Raw genomic sequence first — 17,657 nt, 5'->3', positions numbered from 1 at the left:
TATGTGCGCGTCGTTCAACGAGTCAGTGATTTATTTCCGCGTCGCGCCGCGGCAAGATAGAAAAGGAACATTATGCGCCCGCGAGACTGATTTTCTCGACAATGACGACGGGCGAATGCAAACACACTTGCAACGATCGTCCAAAGAATCTGCCTCTTTGCGTTGCTTACGAAGATTTCGCAACGCCGAGGGCTCGTCACGTAGCGTCAGGGACGCAGTGTAGTCGGTGTTTCAAAATTACACCGTGAACAATCCCTTTTGTAATTTACAAAACGATACAGAAGGAAATACCATGTTATATTGTTTAGGTCCTTTTATTTTATGCATGTTTTTACGAGGCGTGAAAAATATACACAAACGTTTATGCGTAGTGTAACAAAGTTACTAATTATTCAAGCTCCCTTGGTGCTTCTTCAAGACGAAATCCTGCTTTTTATGAATATATCTAATGAATATAAATTTCAATATCAATCTTAGTGCGGTGAAAGTTGCTTAAAATTCATTTAGTTTCCGACGGAAGCTTCAGCGATACTTATGCAGATTTTTAATAAACCAATGAGCGTTGTATGTAAAAGCGATTTATAAGGACAGGAAAGGTTATGAAAAGGCACTGTATATATATTGAATAACTTTCCATAAGTAAAGCGTGCGCACGCGATCAAAATTCTGAACGTTACTAAATGAAAAATGCACATCACTTTTTTCTTTTTTTTTCTTTTTAACGTTATGGAAAACTAGAGTCAAATATTACGAATAACACAGAAGAAATGAACAACATAGGTATCTCGCTACCTTCCAAAAGCTCACAAGATAATTAAAGGGTAAAAAGTTACAACGAGCAATTTTGTTGCAGTTTCGCAACGACATCGATGAAAAATCTAGATCGCAAGTAGCAGTATGCTTGATCGATACACGACCCCCTTTACGAAGAGAAGTCAATAAAGCGGTAAAAACGAAAATCCATGTTCAAATCTAAATAATCACGCAACCGTCCATTTCTTAATATCAACATGTGCAACTCGCAAATCACGTATGCCAAGTCAGCGTGTCAGGAAAAAGTCGTTAGCAATTTTGTCGTCTAGTTAATTTATGACTCTCACGCAGTGAGCAAAGAATTTCCGAAAAAGCAGAGCAAAGAATTACCGCAGAGAAAGGGACTCGTTAACGGAGGGTTAAAATCGTGTCGACAAGTTAACGGATTAAACGACGGATCGATAAAAAAAAAGTAACAATTAAATAACGCAGGAAACAGCGATATTCTTCGAAGAACTATGAATAAAAATCTTTAACACTCTCCCTCCTCCTACCGATAGTTGATAACTGCTCGCCGAAGGGTATAGACGATGAAACGGTAAATTTCTACCTAAAAATCGTGATCGAGATGGCGATTGCCGCGGACACTCCTTCCAATATCGCGTGTGAATCATAGATACAATCGTTGAGCGGCCACCGTGCGCGATCAACGCGACGTCGATTAATCGAATCGAGTGCATATCGTTACGAGGGCAACAGTCAAGGTCAAGCCGGCAAGTGGAGAGACAATCCAACGCCCCGTCAAGGACGGACGTTCTTCCGGTGCGGCGGGCTGCTCCCACTGAAGAAAAGTGACCATTCCATGCCGCGAGCATTAATATTCATGTTCGCGACGTTCGTCGGCGCTGTGTACGAGGCCTGTGTGTGCAGCCAGCACGAATCAAAACTGGCCTGGCTAAATAATAAGCATGCATGCGATGAAGTGATCTGTGTTATTAACATAGACCTTGCCCCCGGCGATCTACCAGTCGTGTTGTTTCACTCAGCGAGACAGTCGGGTGCTGAGGCCACCCTCGATTCAGCACCGGTGGCCGCTGGAGAGGGGAGAGGAGCGACACACACACAGAGAGAGAGAGAGAGAGAGAGAGAGAGAGAGAGCGTCGCTCGAAATTACTCGCGGTCACGCCAGCACCCCTCGACAAAAGCCTCGAGAAATACCCCTCGCTCTCTCGTGCCCCTTCTGCTCGTCCCGAATAGCACGCACGTGCTACGCCGAAATTGCAATATTCCGCCACGGTCTCCGCTTCGATCGATGTCTTTCCACGGGTATGTCTTCGCGCATTGCCGACGCTTCCGTGCGTTGATAGGACGGGGAGTGGAATGTGCGTAGAGCGCGGTAGCTTTGGAAAAGGAGGACTCGTGTTTCGATCTCCGGAAGACGCCGGAAACAGCGCGACAGAAAAGCCGTTTGGTATTCTGCTTGCCGCCGCAATATCAAGCAAGTCGATAATTCGTGAAAATTTAGCGGCCCAATCATTCCGAATAACCTCGGCAGCTTATTTCACTTTCAAGGAGCGTAATAAAATGCTATCGAAAATCTCCAACACTCTTTCGTAATTAATCGCAGCCGCAGATCACATCTCTGTCCGATGTGTCTTTCGACCGACGCTTTCGTAAAAACGCTTAATGGAGCTTTGTGCAATGGAAAGCAACGTATTATACCCGCAGTTTATTACTATCGCCATCTCTTGCGTCGCGCTACGCCATCGTGAACGTAAAGTAACCGGATTAGCGAAACGAATCGGCTCGCGCCGCGGTAAAGGACCGTTCTTTACTCTTTCCCGAATGCATTCGAATGCGATCGAAATGCTGCGCGGAAATGCACGATGAATTGAGTTTGCATGCTCCAAGCGCTCGAAAATGAATGGCCGCGCGAGAATGAATGGCATCTCATCGCTCCAAGATATTTGTTTGTGTACTAAGCATACCAGGGGAAATTCTAACAACAATAGAGAACGATTTCGGAGCCGGTGAAAGATTTTTCCCCTCGGAACGAAGGAGAGGAAGTGCTCACTTTAACCCGTATTCTATCCGAGAACGGTGAAAATTTTCCGCTGTGTGAAATATACGGAGCTTTAAATTTCGTGCGCTTAAATGCCTAAAAGCAAGTGGACGAGAATGAATGAATACTGAACCGTATAAATTCTTACGGAGATATGGAGTATGGAGTTCCGCGAAAAATCTGATTTTCCCTGCACTCGTGACATCTGCAATATCAAATACGTGAAACGTGACCAACACATCTGTGTGTGAAATTACAATGACGTCAGGTCTACGTTACCCATGACCGATATTTGCGAGTGAAAATACGCGTTGTTGATAGGTACATATATACGTTATTTTGCGAACGAGTTAATAAATGTTTTCTCTTTGCAAATAATATTGTTTCCAAGTTATTTGTGTCGTCAAGTTTATCAATGTTTTAATTATTCGCTATAAAAAATAACAATAAACAAAGTACACTACATTAGAGCATAATACATATATAAAACTATAATCATTTTATTCCCAATTAAATATTCCAATTAAAAACATGTACACAAAAGACAAAAAAGATCCAAAATATCGCATTTGAACTGCAATTTGGGCGACAATAATAATGATATTTCAAGATGCATTGTGGAATGCACAAATATGCGCCAGCAGTGCCAAGTGCATTTGCATGTGTAACGCGCGTGCGCCGCTTTCACGGTGTTCAGTTTTTTACGTTATGTATAAGTAGGATATCGCGCTCTTGCTTCTAACTAACTTCTTTGCACCGAAACCATGCAATTTGCTTGCGCTGCGAGCTAACGAAAAGAGCCACCGCGACGTATCCGTCGGGAGTGACCATAAAAACGACGACGTGGCAGCAGTGTTATAAAATTGGATCAAGCGCGCGCGAACGCGAAACAGAAATAAGACGGAGGACTTCACGTTGATGGGGAGATGCTCGTGGCGTTTCGTCTGTCCCGTAACAATGGCGAGAACGCGAGTTCCGGCGTCATCGGTTGGAAACTGCAAGGGTAGGGGCATGCTCGCGAAGAACGCGGGGTATCCTGCGGAATTCGAGACATAAACGCGCGCCGGCATCGCCATTTTTCACTGTACGTTACAGCGGAGGCTCGCGACAGTATGCGACGAAAGTCGTAAAAAAAAGAGGGAGCAGAAAATAACGTGACTAGTAAGAAAGATACGGGCAGGGAAAACTGGAAAATACTATTAAGGGCGTGAACTTAACGGGCGTGTAATGCGTTTTGCATACTTGCGAAAGTCCGTCTCAGTTTTTAGTGGCGATTAATACTGCCGAGTCTTATTACGATACGTCGAGATAATCTCGAAATCCCAGTTCACTCGCAGAAACTTTGTACATTTTCCATTTTATTCGTTGAATATCCGCGTATTATATTTTATGTCTATCAAATGTCTGACTTTTCTCGAAATGACGTAATCAATTAATGGAGAATAAATTTCGTACGTATTTTTGCCGGATTAAATCCGTCATTAATAAAATAGGATTATGTTGAATCTCCTTGAGGGTAAGCGGGAATAATTCATGATCCTTCATATTCTTACAAGTTTACCTTTCCCCCAATAGTAAGTTTTACGTACAAATCCTCTAAAACCGACCCTTTCGGATAAGAAACACTTAATCCTTTCCCTCGTCGAGAGGCATGAGAAGATCGCCCGAGCCCGGTAACTTTCGTCGCTACTTTCGACTCGGCTGCCGTTCATTCGCTCGCTACCGCAAGCTCGCGGAATTCCATCGTGAAAGCATAGCCGAAGGAATTCGAGGTACAAACGCGAGGAAGAGCAGCCATTCTTCACTCGTCGTTAAAGGGAGGATGACGCCGCCGCCGCCGTCGCCGCCGCCGCCGCCGCCGCCGTCGCCGTCGCCGTGCCGAGTATACCGTGAAGAGACTAAAGTGCTCTAACACAACAGTGTGTGACGCTTTCGCCGTGGCGCATACGTGCCGTGTTAGTAAATCATTTAATTCGAAACTCCAGAACGACCGTTTAAGCGGACGAAGGACGATCTCGGCACGTTCTGCCGTGTTTGCACTTAGGCGTAGGGGGTGCGCACCTCCGATTTTATCATACCAGATGTAATCTGGAGCGCCGCTGGTCGCTCTACTGCCTTGGCAGGATGTCAAGGATGTTAGCGGGAGATAGGATCATTTAAAGCGCAATTAAAACGGGACACTCATCTCCGTCCGTCCGTCGCAGGATAAAAGGAAAACCACACGGTCACGCGAGTTGAACACGTATCTGTCGGCGATACGAGATTTATCGATTGCGATTTAAATTTCCTCGCGAAAAGAACAGTGTGTGTGTGTGTGTGTGTGTGTCCGCGTTACATACAAAGAAATAATCATTATAGTTACCAGGTGCAAAACTATAATTATTATTTTCGAAAACGTCAAGTGCGCGCAAACTGAAAAATACCGCCGTATAAATTCTCATTTTCCTTTTTAATTAAACAGTCTGAGAAGAACGCTGGAATTCATTTTATATATTATGTATATATTCCTACTTGTGATTGTGCACCGAGGTAATCTAGGAATACACCGTCGTGTATTTCGCAGCACGCGCAGTAGGAAAACAAATTTCATCTCGAATTTTTTCGCAATCTGTCTTCGTCGACAATTCCGTCAGCCACACAGACGCGATGAAGTTGCGTATCGCAGGAAATGTGGAACGCATCCGGACATGCGCGACAACCGCATCGACGGTCGCTCGCACATAGAATTATGGACGCAGCCTTAATTGACCGATCGTACTTTTTATCTAGTTCGGTCCACATGTATACAGCCGAAACCGAGGTCGTGAACCGACGCGGCTCGAGTCCGACGGGTTAAGGCGGCCGCGTCGTTTCTATTTCGAGAAAATTGCGGTACGTTACGAATTTCCCGTGAACCCACTTCTCTCGTCCCGCTTCTCTCCCGTTTCGGTGCCGTCGCATTTGCGCGAAGATGCACGTCGGGAATGAAACGTGTCGCCCAACTCTTTCGGCGACGCAGACGATTTTAAAATAAGATCACGTGTAGACAATGCAACGTAATGTACGGTGAAACGTGCCGTGGTAAGCAAATGATTCGCTAACGACGGAAACTAAGCTCTAGCGTGATTCTGAATTGGAAAATCTCTTTTCAGAAACAAACTCCTGTGGAGAAGCACTCGCACTTGTTTGGCCCGCAAACAAGCCATCTTGATTTCTTTTGTGAATTGTAACATTTTCCTTAGTTATTTTGGTATGTAGTTTCCTTTTTTACCGGTTATCTTTATTTTTGTTGTATCTTTTTTGTCTTCTCTTTCTTTCTCCCTCGCTTCCCCCCTCTCTTTTTCTCACTCACTCACACACACACACACACACACATGTTAATCGACTTTCTTTTACCTCGCCCTCGGTGCGCTCGTTATAATATCACCAGAGTAACAAAAAATGGACAAAGAGGTCGACAGGCTTCCACTACATATGCGCGACTACAAAATCAGCCAAGGCTGTTCCCGATCTCTCCGGGCTCTTTGCAGTAACGGCTAAATATCCACGGTAACACATCGATATCAGCTTCATAATTACGGCTATGCCGGAGCCGTGACGCATAAAATACGCGTTTAATTGGCGGTTAAACCGACTGCATGAAAGTTCTCCGGGTAAATTAACGTTCAATGTGGGCGATTCAGAGCGTTGTATCGTACTTGTACTCAACGCCTCGGCTATTATAAATAACCCTCTTTTTTTCGTCGCGTCGTGCGTTATCGTCACGCGACATCGTTACCAGCGGCCCCTCACGTGACTGAAATTTCATTCTACGCGTTACACCCTTACATTGTACGACCCTTGGAATATTTTTAAATTTATACGCGCCTTTTCCCTTTATGCACTCGAACATTCAGTCCCTCGTATTTTTATGACACGTGATGGTCGGTTTTTTCTCGCGGGCAAAAGTGCCCGTTATCTGCGATTCGTCGCTTGAAAGTCTTCGTTAAATTATTTTTTATCCGTATTTTGCACGAAACACGATTTTGTCCAATGTGTCGTTTAACGCATTTAACAGATGTGCAAAATAGACATAATTATAACGAAAAAGTGCTATGCCGACTTTTTCAGCAATAGTGCTGCGAATTCGGGAACAATTGTGATCACCAACACATTTCTCCGTGACAATGGAGGCGACCCCCACGTCGTTGGCCCCCACGTCATCTGTAGAATTAGCCGAATGGCTTTCATTAACTAATCCCGTTTTCATTAAACCTACGTGTACGTGCGCGCGAGAATCGCGCTGAAGCGAGTTACCTTAACAAAACCGTCCTCCTCGTTTGTTCAATGTGCGCTCTATAAACAATTACCCAGCCCCTTTAAGACTCTCGAGACGCTCGCATTGCCAGGCAGTCTGCTTCTCTTGCACTTGCGTACTTGTGCGCAAGGATGTTGGTACATCGCCGTGCAAAAATTGGAAAACAGTGTCCTTGCGACAAATTGACTTTGGTCTCTCATTCGGGGAAACATCGAGGCGGCGTTTCAATTTTTCAAGATTCGTTCAATTTTCTCTGATTAATGGAAAATAGACGTGACGTTCTCCCGTGATCGATCCTCCTGTTAGCGAGGCCGAAGCGTTCGAGAGAACGAGTGCCAATCAATTTCTTCTTCTGCTGCTCTTTCAAAGTGTCTGCGGCAATCGAGCACGCGCAAACGCCGTGTGTAACGATAGTGTTTAATTAACAGTCCAACTCGCGATCGATGTGAAACTCCACCCCCCAAGTTTTCGGGCTTATTTGTAAATTACACGACGGTCTGTAGCTGGAAATGCCCTCCGCCAATTCTATCGACATCGTGGACATTTTAAACAAGCCTCCACGAATGTTCGATGATAAACTGTCGGAAGACGCGCTATTCCTAAATTCTTACGCAACGAATACGCGATAAGCATGAGTCTGATAAAACGAAATATATCAGATATGGGCTATACGCGCGCGTTATATCTCTGAAGATACTTACATGTCTCATCTCGTGCCCACTCATGAACAAGAATTGGAGCGCGATAATCAGCAAACGAGATATTGTGATGTGTAGCGATTAGATGAACGACCACTCAGTATATTCAACGTTGTAATTCTCTTCGGTATTTCCCAGTTATATCTACGATAAGTTGTTCTTCCAAAAAACAGACGTAAAAGCACGAGATATATTTGGAGATATATTCGAGGAAACGAGGATTGAGAAATAAATCAGAGGATGATGGAATTTACGGAGAATCTTTCTATGCGGCATGACATGTCCCTTCGACGTCGCGACGTGATCGCGTAGAATTCAATTTGACAAGACTGACAAACGGAGACTGACTTACCAGCACGTAGACAGCGAACGGCATAACCAGCACCGCCACGAGGAGATCAGCGACCGCTAAGCTGACGATGAAGTAGTTCGTGACAGTTTGGAGGGTACGCTCCCTCACCACCGCCAAGATGACGAGCACGTTACCGAAGAGCGTCAAACACGGCACGATCACAAGTATCAGGGCCCACCAGCTGTTCGCGTTCGACTTCTCGTCGACGCCGGCCGTCCCGCCGCACTCGCCCGCCCTGACGACATCCCCGGCGCCCCCGGCGACTATCGACGACGTGCAGTTGACGCTGCTGAGGTTCAGCCCTGCACCGCCGTCGTAGGCCGTGAGGTTCACGAAGACACTGTAGTTGAGCCGGTTGATGTAATCGTTCAGATCGTCGAAGACGAACAGGTCGGATATGCCGGTGTAGTTGTCCACGCTCGGGGTGGAATACGACGAGGAGGACTCCGCGAAGGACGAAGAGGCCAGCAGAGTCGAGCCGGTCGGCCCGGTCGTCGTCGAGTCGTCGAACCAGCTCGATTCGCTGCCGTCGACGCCGCTGTCGTTCGTCGACAGGACATCACCCAATAGGTCCACCATCTTCTCCTCTTGCACGGTCGTGGAGACGACATCGATAGTGTCGGTCGCTCCTCCGGGCGGCTCGTCCGGCTGCTCGCGGCTTAGCGAGAGGTTACGGAGGATCGACCGGACGATCGAATCGCTCGTTCCCACTTCCATCACGGTCGACCTTAACCCTGTCAGCCACGCGGTGTCACCAATCACGAGATCTTGGAACGTCTAGCCCGGGATTCCATCTTTTCGTCTGCGCCCGACATTCCCAGCTTTCTCCTTATCTTCTCGATGCGTTTCACCTCCCTCTTCTATTTCCCGTCTCTTTTTCTCTCTCTCTCTCTCCCCCTCTCCCTCTCTCTCTCTCTCTCTCTCTCTCTCTCTCTCTCTCTCTGTTTCTTTCTCTCCCTCTCCCTCTCCTCCTCCCCTCCGCCCCTCTTTTTTCCCTGTTTTTCTGGTCCTTTTTCTTCAAGCAGGTAGTAAATACGATAAAGCTTCTTGATCCTCTTTGTAAGAAGAGAGGTACTGTTTCCAGCCGGCCCTTTGGCCGGTCACACAGTTTCCAGGATTCCCGGCTTAGACGCGTATCAGTTGAATCCTTCCTCCTCCAGGATTTCTGTAATGGAGCAAAAGTTGCTGATCATTACTAACGTTCGCTTTTAAGGGTAAAAAGCGCGAGTGCCGAAAGTTCATTCGGAAATTTCACAACGGGAAATTGTCCAGCGAAAATTTCTCGCCCGTAAAATCCCCTCCCCCCTCCCCGAATCGATGCGTCTCACCGTGTCCCAGTGTCCCACGTGAATATGCGCAACTTCAAACTATATGCGTCCGTAACTTTCCGCTTGAACTTTTTACGGAGATTACCGGCGAGCGCAATGTGATAAAATCGTAATTTTAGTCACCGCAGTGACGGTCGTTCGATTATTCGTCGCTGGTAGGACATTCCGGCGCGGCGTGCGATAAATTTAATGACAGCGTGCCCGGCAAATCCCAAATCTATTTTTATTCAGCAACAATTTCAGCAAGCGCAGACACCGTGGCGTCGCTTTAACAGCAATCATTAATTCTCCCGATAATTACGCTTAACATCAGCTTCTTCATGAAGATGTGTTTCGTGCAAATTTATGCAAACAGCTGTTTGCGAGCGAAACGTTGCCATTATTTTGCCGGGGACGCGCGATTTTAATCGCGATCAAACTTTTTAAAGCGAAACGATAAATTCACGCAAGGAAGCCATCCGGGCTATTGAATGTCTTCTCTCTAATGAAACGTGGAAAGAAAAACTCGCGAGGCCCCATCTGCGCGCGTCACCGTTCGGGACGAGTGCCTTCTGGCGCAATCTCGGAATTAAACAAAAACTCACGGACGTCTCTACCCACTCAGCCGTGGATCGCTTGAAATGGAACGCTTTCGTCCCCGGTAGGCAAAAGATCGAAGGTACACACGGGGGGAAGTCGGATTGACAGATGGACAGGCATTATAGTGTTTCTCTTCCGCTGGTACGGCGCGGCACGAGGGCGTATATGTGAGAGAGACGTAGAAAGAGAAAAAGAGGAAGAAAGATGGATAGAGAGAGAGAGAGAGAGAGAGAGAGAAAAAGAGAGAAAAAGAGAGAGAGGTAGTCACCGAGAAGGCAAGCGGGATAGGCATCGAAACGTTTCAACGCGGCAACCTCGTATAGGACCCTCTTAAGGACAGAAATCATCTCCTTATCCCACGGGACCTTCCATCTCCGCCGATTCCCTGTTCTACATAGAACTGCGAAGGGCGGAGTGGCGCCGCGACGGTATATATATCGCCCGGCGGTATCTTTCAGACTGTAAATTTCTCAAAGTATCGCAGTCTCTACTGGCTATAAAGTTCACGGAATATCCGCACACACACACACACACACACATATGTATAATATATGCTATATATATATATATATATATATATATATATATATAGCGCATAATAGCATCCGGTATCGGCTATCTAAATTCTCATCCATGGAGTTTGCGATGTTTCGCGTAGGCAGCAGGGATTGCACCTGAAGGAGGAAATCGGGGGAGGAGGAGACAACGGATGAAACCGGGTGTACTCGTCGCGAGAAGAGACTATTTGTCTCCTTCCTTTATTCGGACGGACGGACGAAACTATGGTAGAACCTATAGCCATTCCTTATCGGCGACCATTCGTGTCCACGATTGCGAAAATTGAATTCCATTGTGGCGGCTATTGAAGCCGGCCGCGGCGAGTCGACCGTTTAATGCATTAAGCACCGTGAGTTCGCGAATACGCTAACCGACGTATCGGCTTGTACTATTTTGGCTTGCAAATGCGCGCCACATGCGCGGTTCTCTTCCCCCTTTTCGTCCTTTTTTTCTTCTTTTTTTATTTTCCTCTCACGGACATGTGTACAGGCTAATACATTGATTTTCTGCGGATTCCTGTTGCCAATAAAGGCCGATATTACAAGGGCGCATGATTTATTCCGTTATTCGCGTTCTATGTAAGTTATGTGAGAAGATATAGGAAGACGAAATGGCGATTACACCGCAAGCACGAAGGAATTTACTTGCCACAACATAATATAGATATTTGTGTTCTCGCGGTGCCTTTATACACATACCAAAAATTGTTGTTCAGAGACGTTCGTAAGAAAAAAATGTTCCGAGCAAAATATTAATAGTTGGTGCACGAGTTTCTTAATTACCTCGAGCGCGCGAAAACGTGCAAAAAATGATAATGCGAAAATTAATTAAAAGAAGCTTAAGCAGGAATTGAAATAAGTCGACGGAAACAACAGTCTCGCGGAAACTGCATTCTTTTATAGAAAAAGCTACATGTTTGTTAAATTTAGACTTGGGAGAATTTTTGTAGTTCGCACCTTAAGACGGTGCGAACAGAGAAAATAAAAAGGAGAAGAATAAGAAGATAATCATCTGTCACGTGCGTATTTATAAAAAGATTCATGGAAAATATCTGTTTAAAGATAATGCAGAGCGGGAAAATGATCTTTCGCGAAATTTAATATTATTGACACGCTGAATCTTGCCCCCACATATTTTTAAGGAATTCCAGCTGATGCACATAAAAAATTAATAAATATACTATTTATTTTCCTCTTAAAAATCTCAATTAAGATTTCACAATGATTAACGATATTAACAAGATTACATAATCTTCATTTGTACGCGATATAAATTTCGTATTTGCACACATATATACACACACCACGTACATATTGAAAATTTTTAATTGCGAGCAATACAAATTTGATGACATGTATATGTTGCAATTGTTTAATTTCTCCGATGTAGCAATATACTTGCCGGGTCATGCAAAGTTACCGAAATCGATAGCATACAAAAAGAGCACTGGCATATTCTGGCTTTTGTTAAATATATAATGCAGTATCTGAGCTTGTAAAAGCTATCGAGAGAAAAAAATGCGGAATGGAGATGACCCGAGAGAAGCGGCACGTACCCTGTTAATTCACCTCGTACTTTCTTCTCTCTTTCCTTCCTCCCTCGGTACTTTCTTTCGCCGTTTGTCCTTCTTTTTGCCTCGCGTGTCGCGACCTTCGTTCCGTTCGTGCCTCCAGCAGTGGAACGGCGGAAGTGGAGGAGTTGAAAGAGTTGAAGGTGACTGAATTTTATCAGGAGGAACATTATATATATATATATATATATATATATATATATATGTATCGACACTGCGTACGTCAGATCTTAAACGCCTCGTTCCGAGGCCAGCGACATTTTAGACTGTCTCTTTGATATCGACGTTCTAGAAATGTCCGCTCATTCCTAGTTCCTCCTAGATTTGAAAAAAGCAAACAAAACGCCACGCGTAATAAATATTTCGTACGTTTCTTTGTTGATTCCGCGATTATGATTCCATAGAAACAATTGATTTCTCACTTACAGTGGGATTTGTAAAGACCGTGTCATGATTGATTGATCATGACATTAGCCATTAACGTCTCATTCCGAATAATAAGTGCATATGGTAAGAATATACTTTCCACTGTTCCGACGAGAAACGCAGTTTTACTTGAATATATAAATATGCAAAGCGATATTAATTCGCAGTGAAGAACGCGTTGGAATTTTGTTCCCGGCATTTGGCGTCGTTGTTGCTCTCCGCTTTTCCTTTCACAAAATTTCATACATTATTCCGCGCTTATGCGCAGAAAAGAAAATACGAAAATTTAACATTTCATTTTCTCCAATCCAACGTATAGCGCGCGCGCGCGCGTTAGGGAAATATAAATGTTACCTGTTTAAACGAGTAGCAATAGTGCAAGAAACAATCATGTGCAAGAAAATCATATAAATTTAAAGAGCTTACAAAAAATGACCTGTTAGCGTCCATTTTCCTACCTTTAACCTTTTAGACGTAATTATATCACCGCGCATAAATGGTTTTTATTTTTTTACAAATTTCCTCTGTGTATTGAAGAATTTTTTTCTTTTTTTTTTTTTAAGGACGATATGAAACTTTTTGTTCGGTTTTGTCGATAAGATTTACGATAATTTTAATATCTTAATATCTTCTTTATAATAAAATATATTTAATATCTTCTTTATGATAAAAAATTCATTTATATCTGGTATGATTAATATTATAATAGTATCGACAGCAAAATAATAATAATAAAATTTTTCAGTCGACATAACATTTAACTTACACATGGTACACGTTTGACATTTGGAGAAAATAATCAAGGAAATATGCTGCAGCTACGTATACACACAGCTTTTCTCGAAAAGAAGTCTACCGCTGACATAACCAATTGGAAGAAACGTTACTTGCTTGTGTACAACATACGTTTCTAGAATTGCACCTTAGAACAAATTGTATAGGAAACGTCGCGATAAATCTTAAATATCCTCGTTGTTTATTCTTTCAATTTAACGTATTTGGAAGCTGCTGCAATTCTGTTATTTTATATCAACTCGGTGATATTTTTCACTTTTCATCGTAATCTCTAAGCGTTATATCTGATAGTACGTATTTTTGAAGTTACTATCGTCCCGACATTTCTATTTCACTTTATTTTGTAGTTTAATATCATATTTATCTTGGAGATTATACAATATTATTCTACATTAACGGTCAGAAATAGATCGGTATATGATCCCCATTGAATCTTGATTTTGATGATTAATCATTCGAAAATGGATCATTTTGTTTCTGCTCTTTTGATAATGTTTTACGAAATAAATTCGCCTGAAACCTTCCCCGTCGAAATTTACAAATGCACTGCACAAGCGTACTCTTTGAATAATATTAAAAATTCATTCAGCCGAAAAAGATCGGATGACAACGCGAGATATGAAAAGAAAGAAGCTCCAACCGTACCGAGAGCACACGTGTACGTTCAGATAAAAAATGATCCAGTTCTGAAGTACATAAGTACCACACGTGGAATATGAGGAATATAAAAAAAGTGCACGCACGCACAGGAATCCTCGCAAGCGAGAGTAATATGAGTTTGTTTATTCTCGCGTATGTTAGTATCAAAGGATTGTGTTGTCGACGAGCTAACTTTCGCGAGCACGCAAACATGCCTTAGGCATAACTTCGCTGATTCATTCGTCTGTGAGAATCGCGCGTAAGAATGCTGTTGCTGTTATCGATAACAAATGCGCGAATGCACTGTGCACGTTCAACGCTTTGTAAATATAGTACCGTAATTGCATAACAAATGCGAACACATGTTATAAATGTCGATAATCGATACGCGTCGATACGGTGAACGCGTTTTATTCCACGGCCTAGAAAAGCCACAATGGTAACAATGATGTATATTGTAAAACGACATAATATCGCGAAATGTATCCGTTGGAATGTAAATCTTTTCTAATTTGCGACAATGAGAGAGAGAATAATTGTGCGTTCGCGTGATTTGTACAGCAAAAATTCAATTAGAATCGACAACATCGCCAAAGCGACAACACTGTATTTTTATGAAAGTCAAGCCAAACGTTTCAATTAATCATGTCTCGCGACCTCTATTCCGCGACGACTCACCTTCTTTCCCATAAATTTAAGCGCTCGCTCACGTCATATTGAAAACTATAGAACCGCGTGTAATAGCAGAATGCGGCTACTGCATTAAATAAAAAATGAACATCCTCCCTATCCGCGGCGTGACAAGGTAGTTATCAATCTTTTATATAACCGTCTTTCTGTGATTCGACTTTGCGCGAAACTAAGGCGCGCACATGCATGTGTTGGATGTGTTGGATGCAGCTGTTCATAAATTTTCAGCGCGTCTTCGATTCCGGGTTTTTCAAGACGCGCTTCTTGAAATATTCGACACACGTATTCGACAGGGTAAAAAGTTTCGGAATTGTTTTCAAATATTAAATCGTGTGTAACAGTTTCTCCTCCACGGCGAAAGCAGTGAAAATAACCTCGCGATATATTCTCAGCAATTTTCATCCCATCGGAAAGGCAACATCCTTTTCCTCCTTTGTACGCAGCGTCGTGTCCTGTCTTTCGAGAAATGAAATCGTACCCCCTAGCCTAGATTGATCGTTCTTGTGCAGCAGTCACTTCGCGGACGAAGAATGTTTGTACATCGAAAGGAAAAATATGATCTCCGGCAACACCGCGGGCGTGTCGTGACTTAGATTGATCGACGAAATAATGATATAATCAATTACGTACAATTAGCACGCAAGACTTGGCCCTGCCCGCTGTTCTGTTAGACATTCGGTGCGCCATTCGAATGAGAAATTATACCGGAGCCGTTATCCCTGCGATGCCGTAACATGCATCCAAAGCGGATATATTCTCTCTCTCTCTCTCTCTCTCTCTCTCTCTCTCTCTCTCTCTCTCTCTCTCTCTCTCTAATATTTGGTTTTAATTTCAAACCTACAAACAGTCATACCGCTGCAGTTTAATGATTGTCCGAAACATTCTCAAAAGCGTTGCACGGTTTCACAGGTGCTTTCGCATGAAAGGATTTCATTTCCAAATTTACAAGATATGAATGCACTTACAAATATGACTCGACGATGCAAGCGACGGGAAAAATAAAATTTTGGCAAACAAATTGAACGTATATTTTTGCGCGGAGAGATGAACATGCGCCACGACAAACATCGAGATTGAATCGAAGTAAATACATACGCGCCACGATGAGATATCTGGAATTTACCACGATAGAAATTTCGATATTAATACGCGGTCATATAAGAGACCGTTGCATTAACTTTGTAGTTAACGTTTCCGATAGATTTCTCTCCCACTCCCCCCCCCCCATCCCGCCAATACGATAATTAACGGTTCAGTTCGCGAAATAATATGTGATAATCATCAACTGCCTACGCCGTAGGACGCGTATATCCGCGTGACACGTATCGACTAATTATTGCACACATTATGCGTACAATTGAATAAATAAGTGAAAAAGTGAAATTTCATCGAGATACCTTTAGCAATTTTAAATCAAGGTCAGTATGCATTAATTGCTTTAACAAAAACGTATCTTGTGGCTGCACTGCTTCATGCAGTTAACCGCTCGAGCTATTAAATACTTAACGAGGCTAATTCATTCAACAACTAATTAATTCGTTTTGTAATTACTAAACTAATGGACATACATCATTTATATATTTAAAGATAACTACTATTAATCTGTGTAATAGCAAACTGTCCGCACACACATTATGATGCCTCATACATTATATACAATACAATACAATACGTCATACAACCACCTACTAAATCATATTAAAATTATTAATTTTAATTAAAGTGCGGCTATAAGTAAGCTGAGAAAACCATCACGCACCACCCGCTCAGGTGATTCGTCCCGAAAAGTTTGTTTTCTCTTTCATGGATTTTACCATCGTAATCGCGCCCATGGATGATATACGCGTAAAGACATGAAGATGAATAAGAAATGCCTATCTCCAGATGACGCAGTCATCATTTTTCTTCGTCGACGTCACGCTGGGATACGTAATAACGGCGAACGCAACAGGTAATGGCACGGGGACGGGAATCCTATTAAATTAACTGAAAAAGATCCCTTGCCTCCTTCCATCCGCCGCATAGTCATATTCAATCGATTATTTAAAGATGCAGCGGTATCGCGTACACGCACACAACCGACGGCGACGTTCGATGCGGTTTTCCTTCTATTTTGCAGAGGGTGACTCTTCGTTTCAGCATCTTGTAAACTCGCGAGCCTCGGTGGGAAGAGAAATATGAGATTTTCAATTGATTGATCCTACGTGTGACGCAAGCGTGATTACTTTCGTCTCCTTCGAGAAGAATTACGGATCTATAAATTTCACTTCGGGTATCGCCAGTTATGACTACCCTCTTTCAGTCTCCCGATTTTTCGCCGAATTTTCGTGCGATTTTGTCACAGGACAGAACGGCACCGTCGATAAATTTCCCGGCGACATTTAATGTACATTAACGTCACTTCGGAGGAACACGCGAATTCTGCGGAGAGTTTTATGTGCAGCATGATTTTTACATAGATATTGCTTGTGAATGGCAGCATTCTGTTTTTAAAATGAGATTGAATATGGTAAAAGAATGGCTTGCTTTTTACTTTTAGTTTTACATATAGAATTATTATTATTATATAATAAAACATTGGAGAGATTTAAATAGAATTATCTGTACTAAGCCGATTTTTCACAATTTTCATTTCCACGAAGAGAAGGCGAAAATATTCCATTTAAAGCTCTTCATTCATATATCTGCTGTAGTGTGATCACTTAAGAGCTATATATTAAGAGCTATATATTAAGAGCTATATCGAGCTTCCAATTTCATAAGTGGTTTAGGAGATTTAATACTGCTCCCTACCGCGTTGTATTGATTAAACAATAACAAACAATGGCAAATTCCTTTTTCGCTCGTCGTCTAATCATCAATTGATATTATTCGCGTCTATTTCTATTCTAATTTACAGAATATAAACTCCCTTAATATATATATATATAT

General features: G+C 43.0%; 1 protein-coding gene across 3 annotated transcripts in view; it reads right to left on the bottom strand.

Annotated features, from left to right (window-relative positions):
- The window catches only part of Dop2R (dopamine D2-like receptor), a 185,833-nt gene extending 176,788 nt beyond the window's left edge, over positions 1-9,045 (bottom strand). For all 3 annotated transcript variants that reach the window (XM_025298089.1, XM_025298091.1, XM_025298092.1), the window contains exon 1: positions 8,142-9,045. In XM_025298089.1, the coding sequence (XP_025153874.1) occupies positions 8,142-8,858 (717 nt within the window). In that variant the 5' untranslated portion in view covers positions 8,859-9,045. The remainder of the gene's footprint in view (positions 1-8,141) is intronic.
- Positions 9,046-17,657: the final 8,612 nt, after the last annotated feature.

Source organism: Harpegnathos saltator, unplaced genomic scaffold (assembly GCF_003227715.2).
Source record: "Harpegnathos saltator strain DR-91 unplaced genomic scaffold, Hsal_v8.6 scaffold203, whole genome shotgun sequence".
NCBI classification, from domain to species: Eukaryota; Metazoa; Arthropoda; class Insecta; order Hymenoptera; family Formicidae; genus Harpegnathos; species Harpegnathos saltator.
Note: the sequence above shows the minus strand (reverse complement) of the source record. Positions and strands in the feature narration are given on the sequence as shown.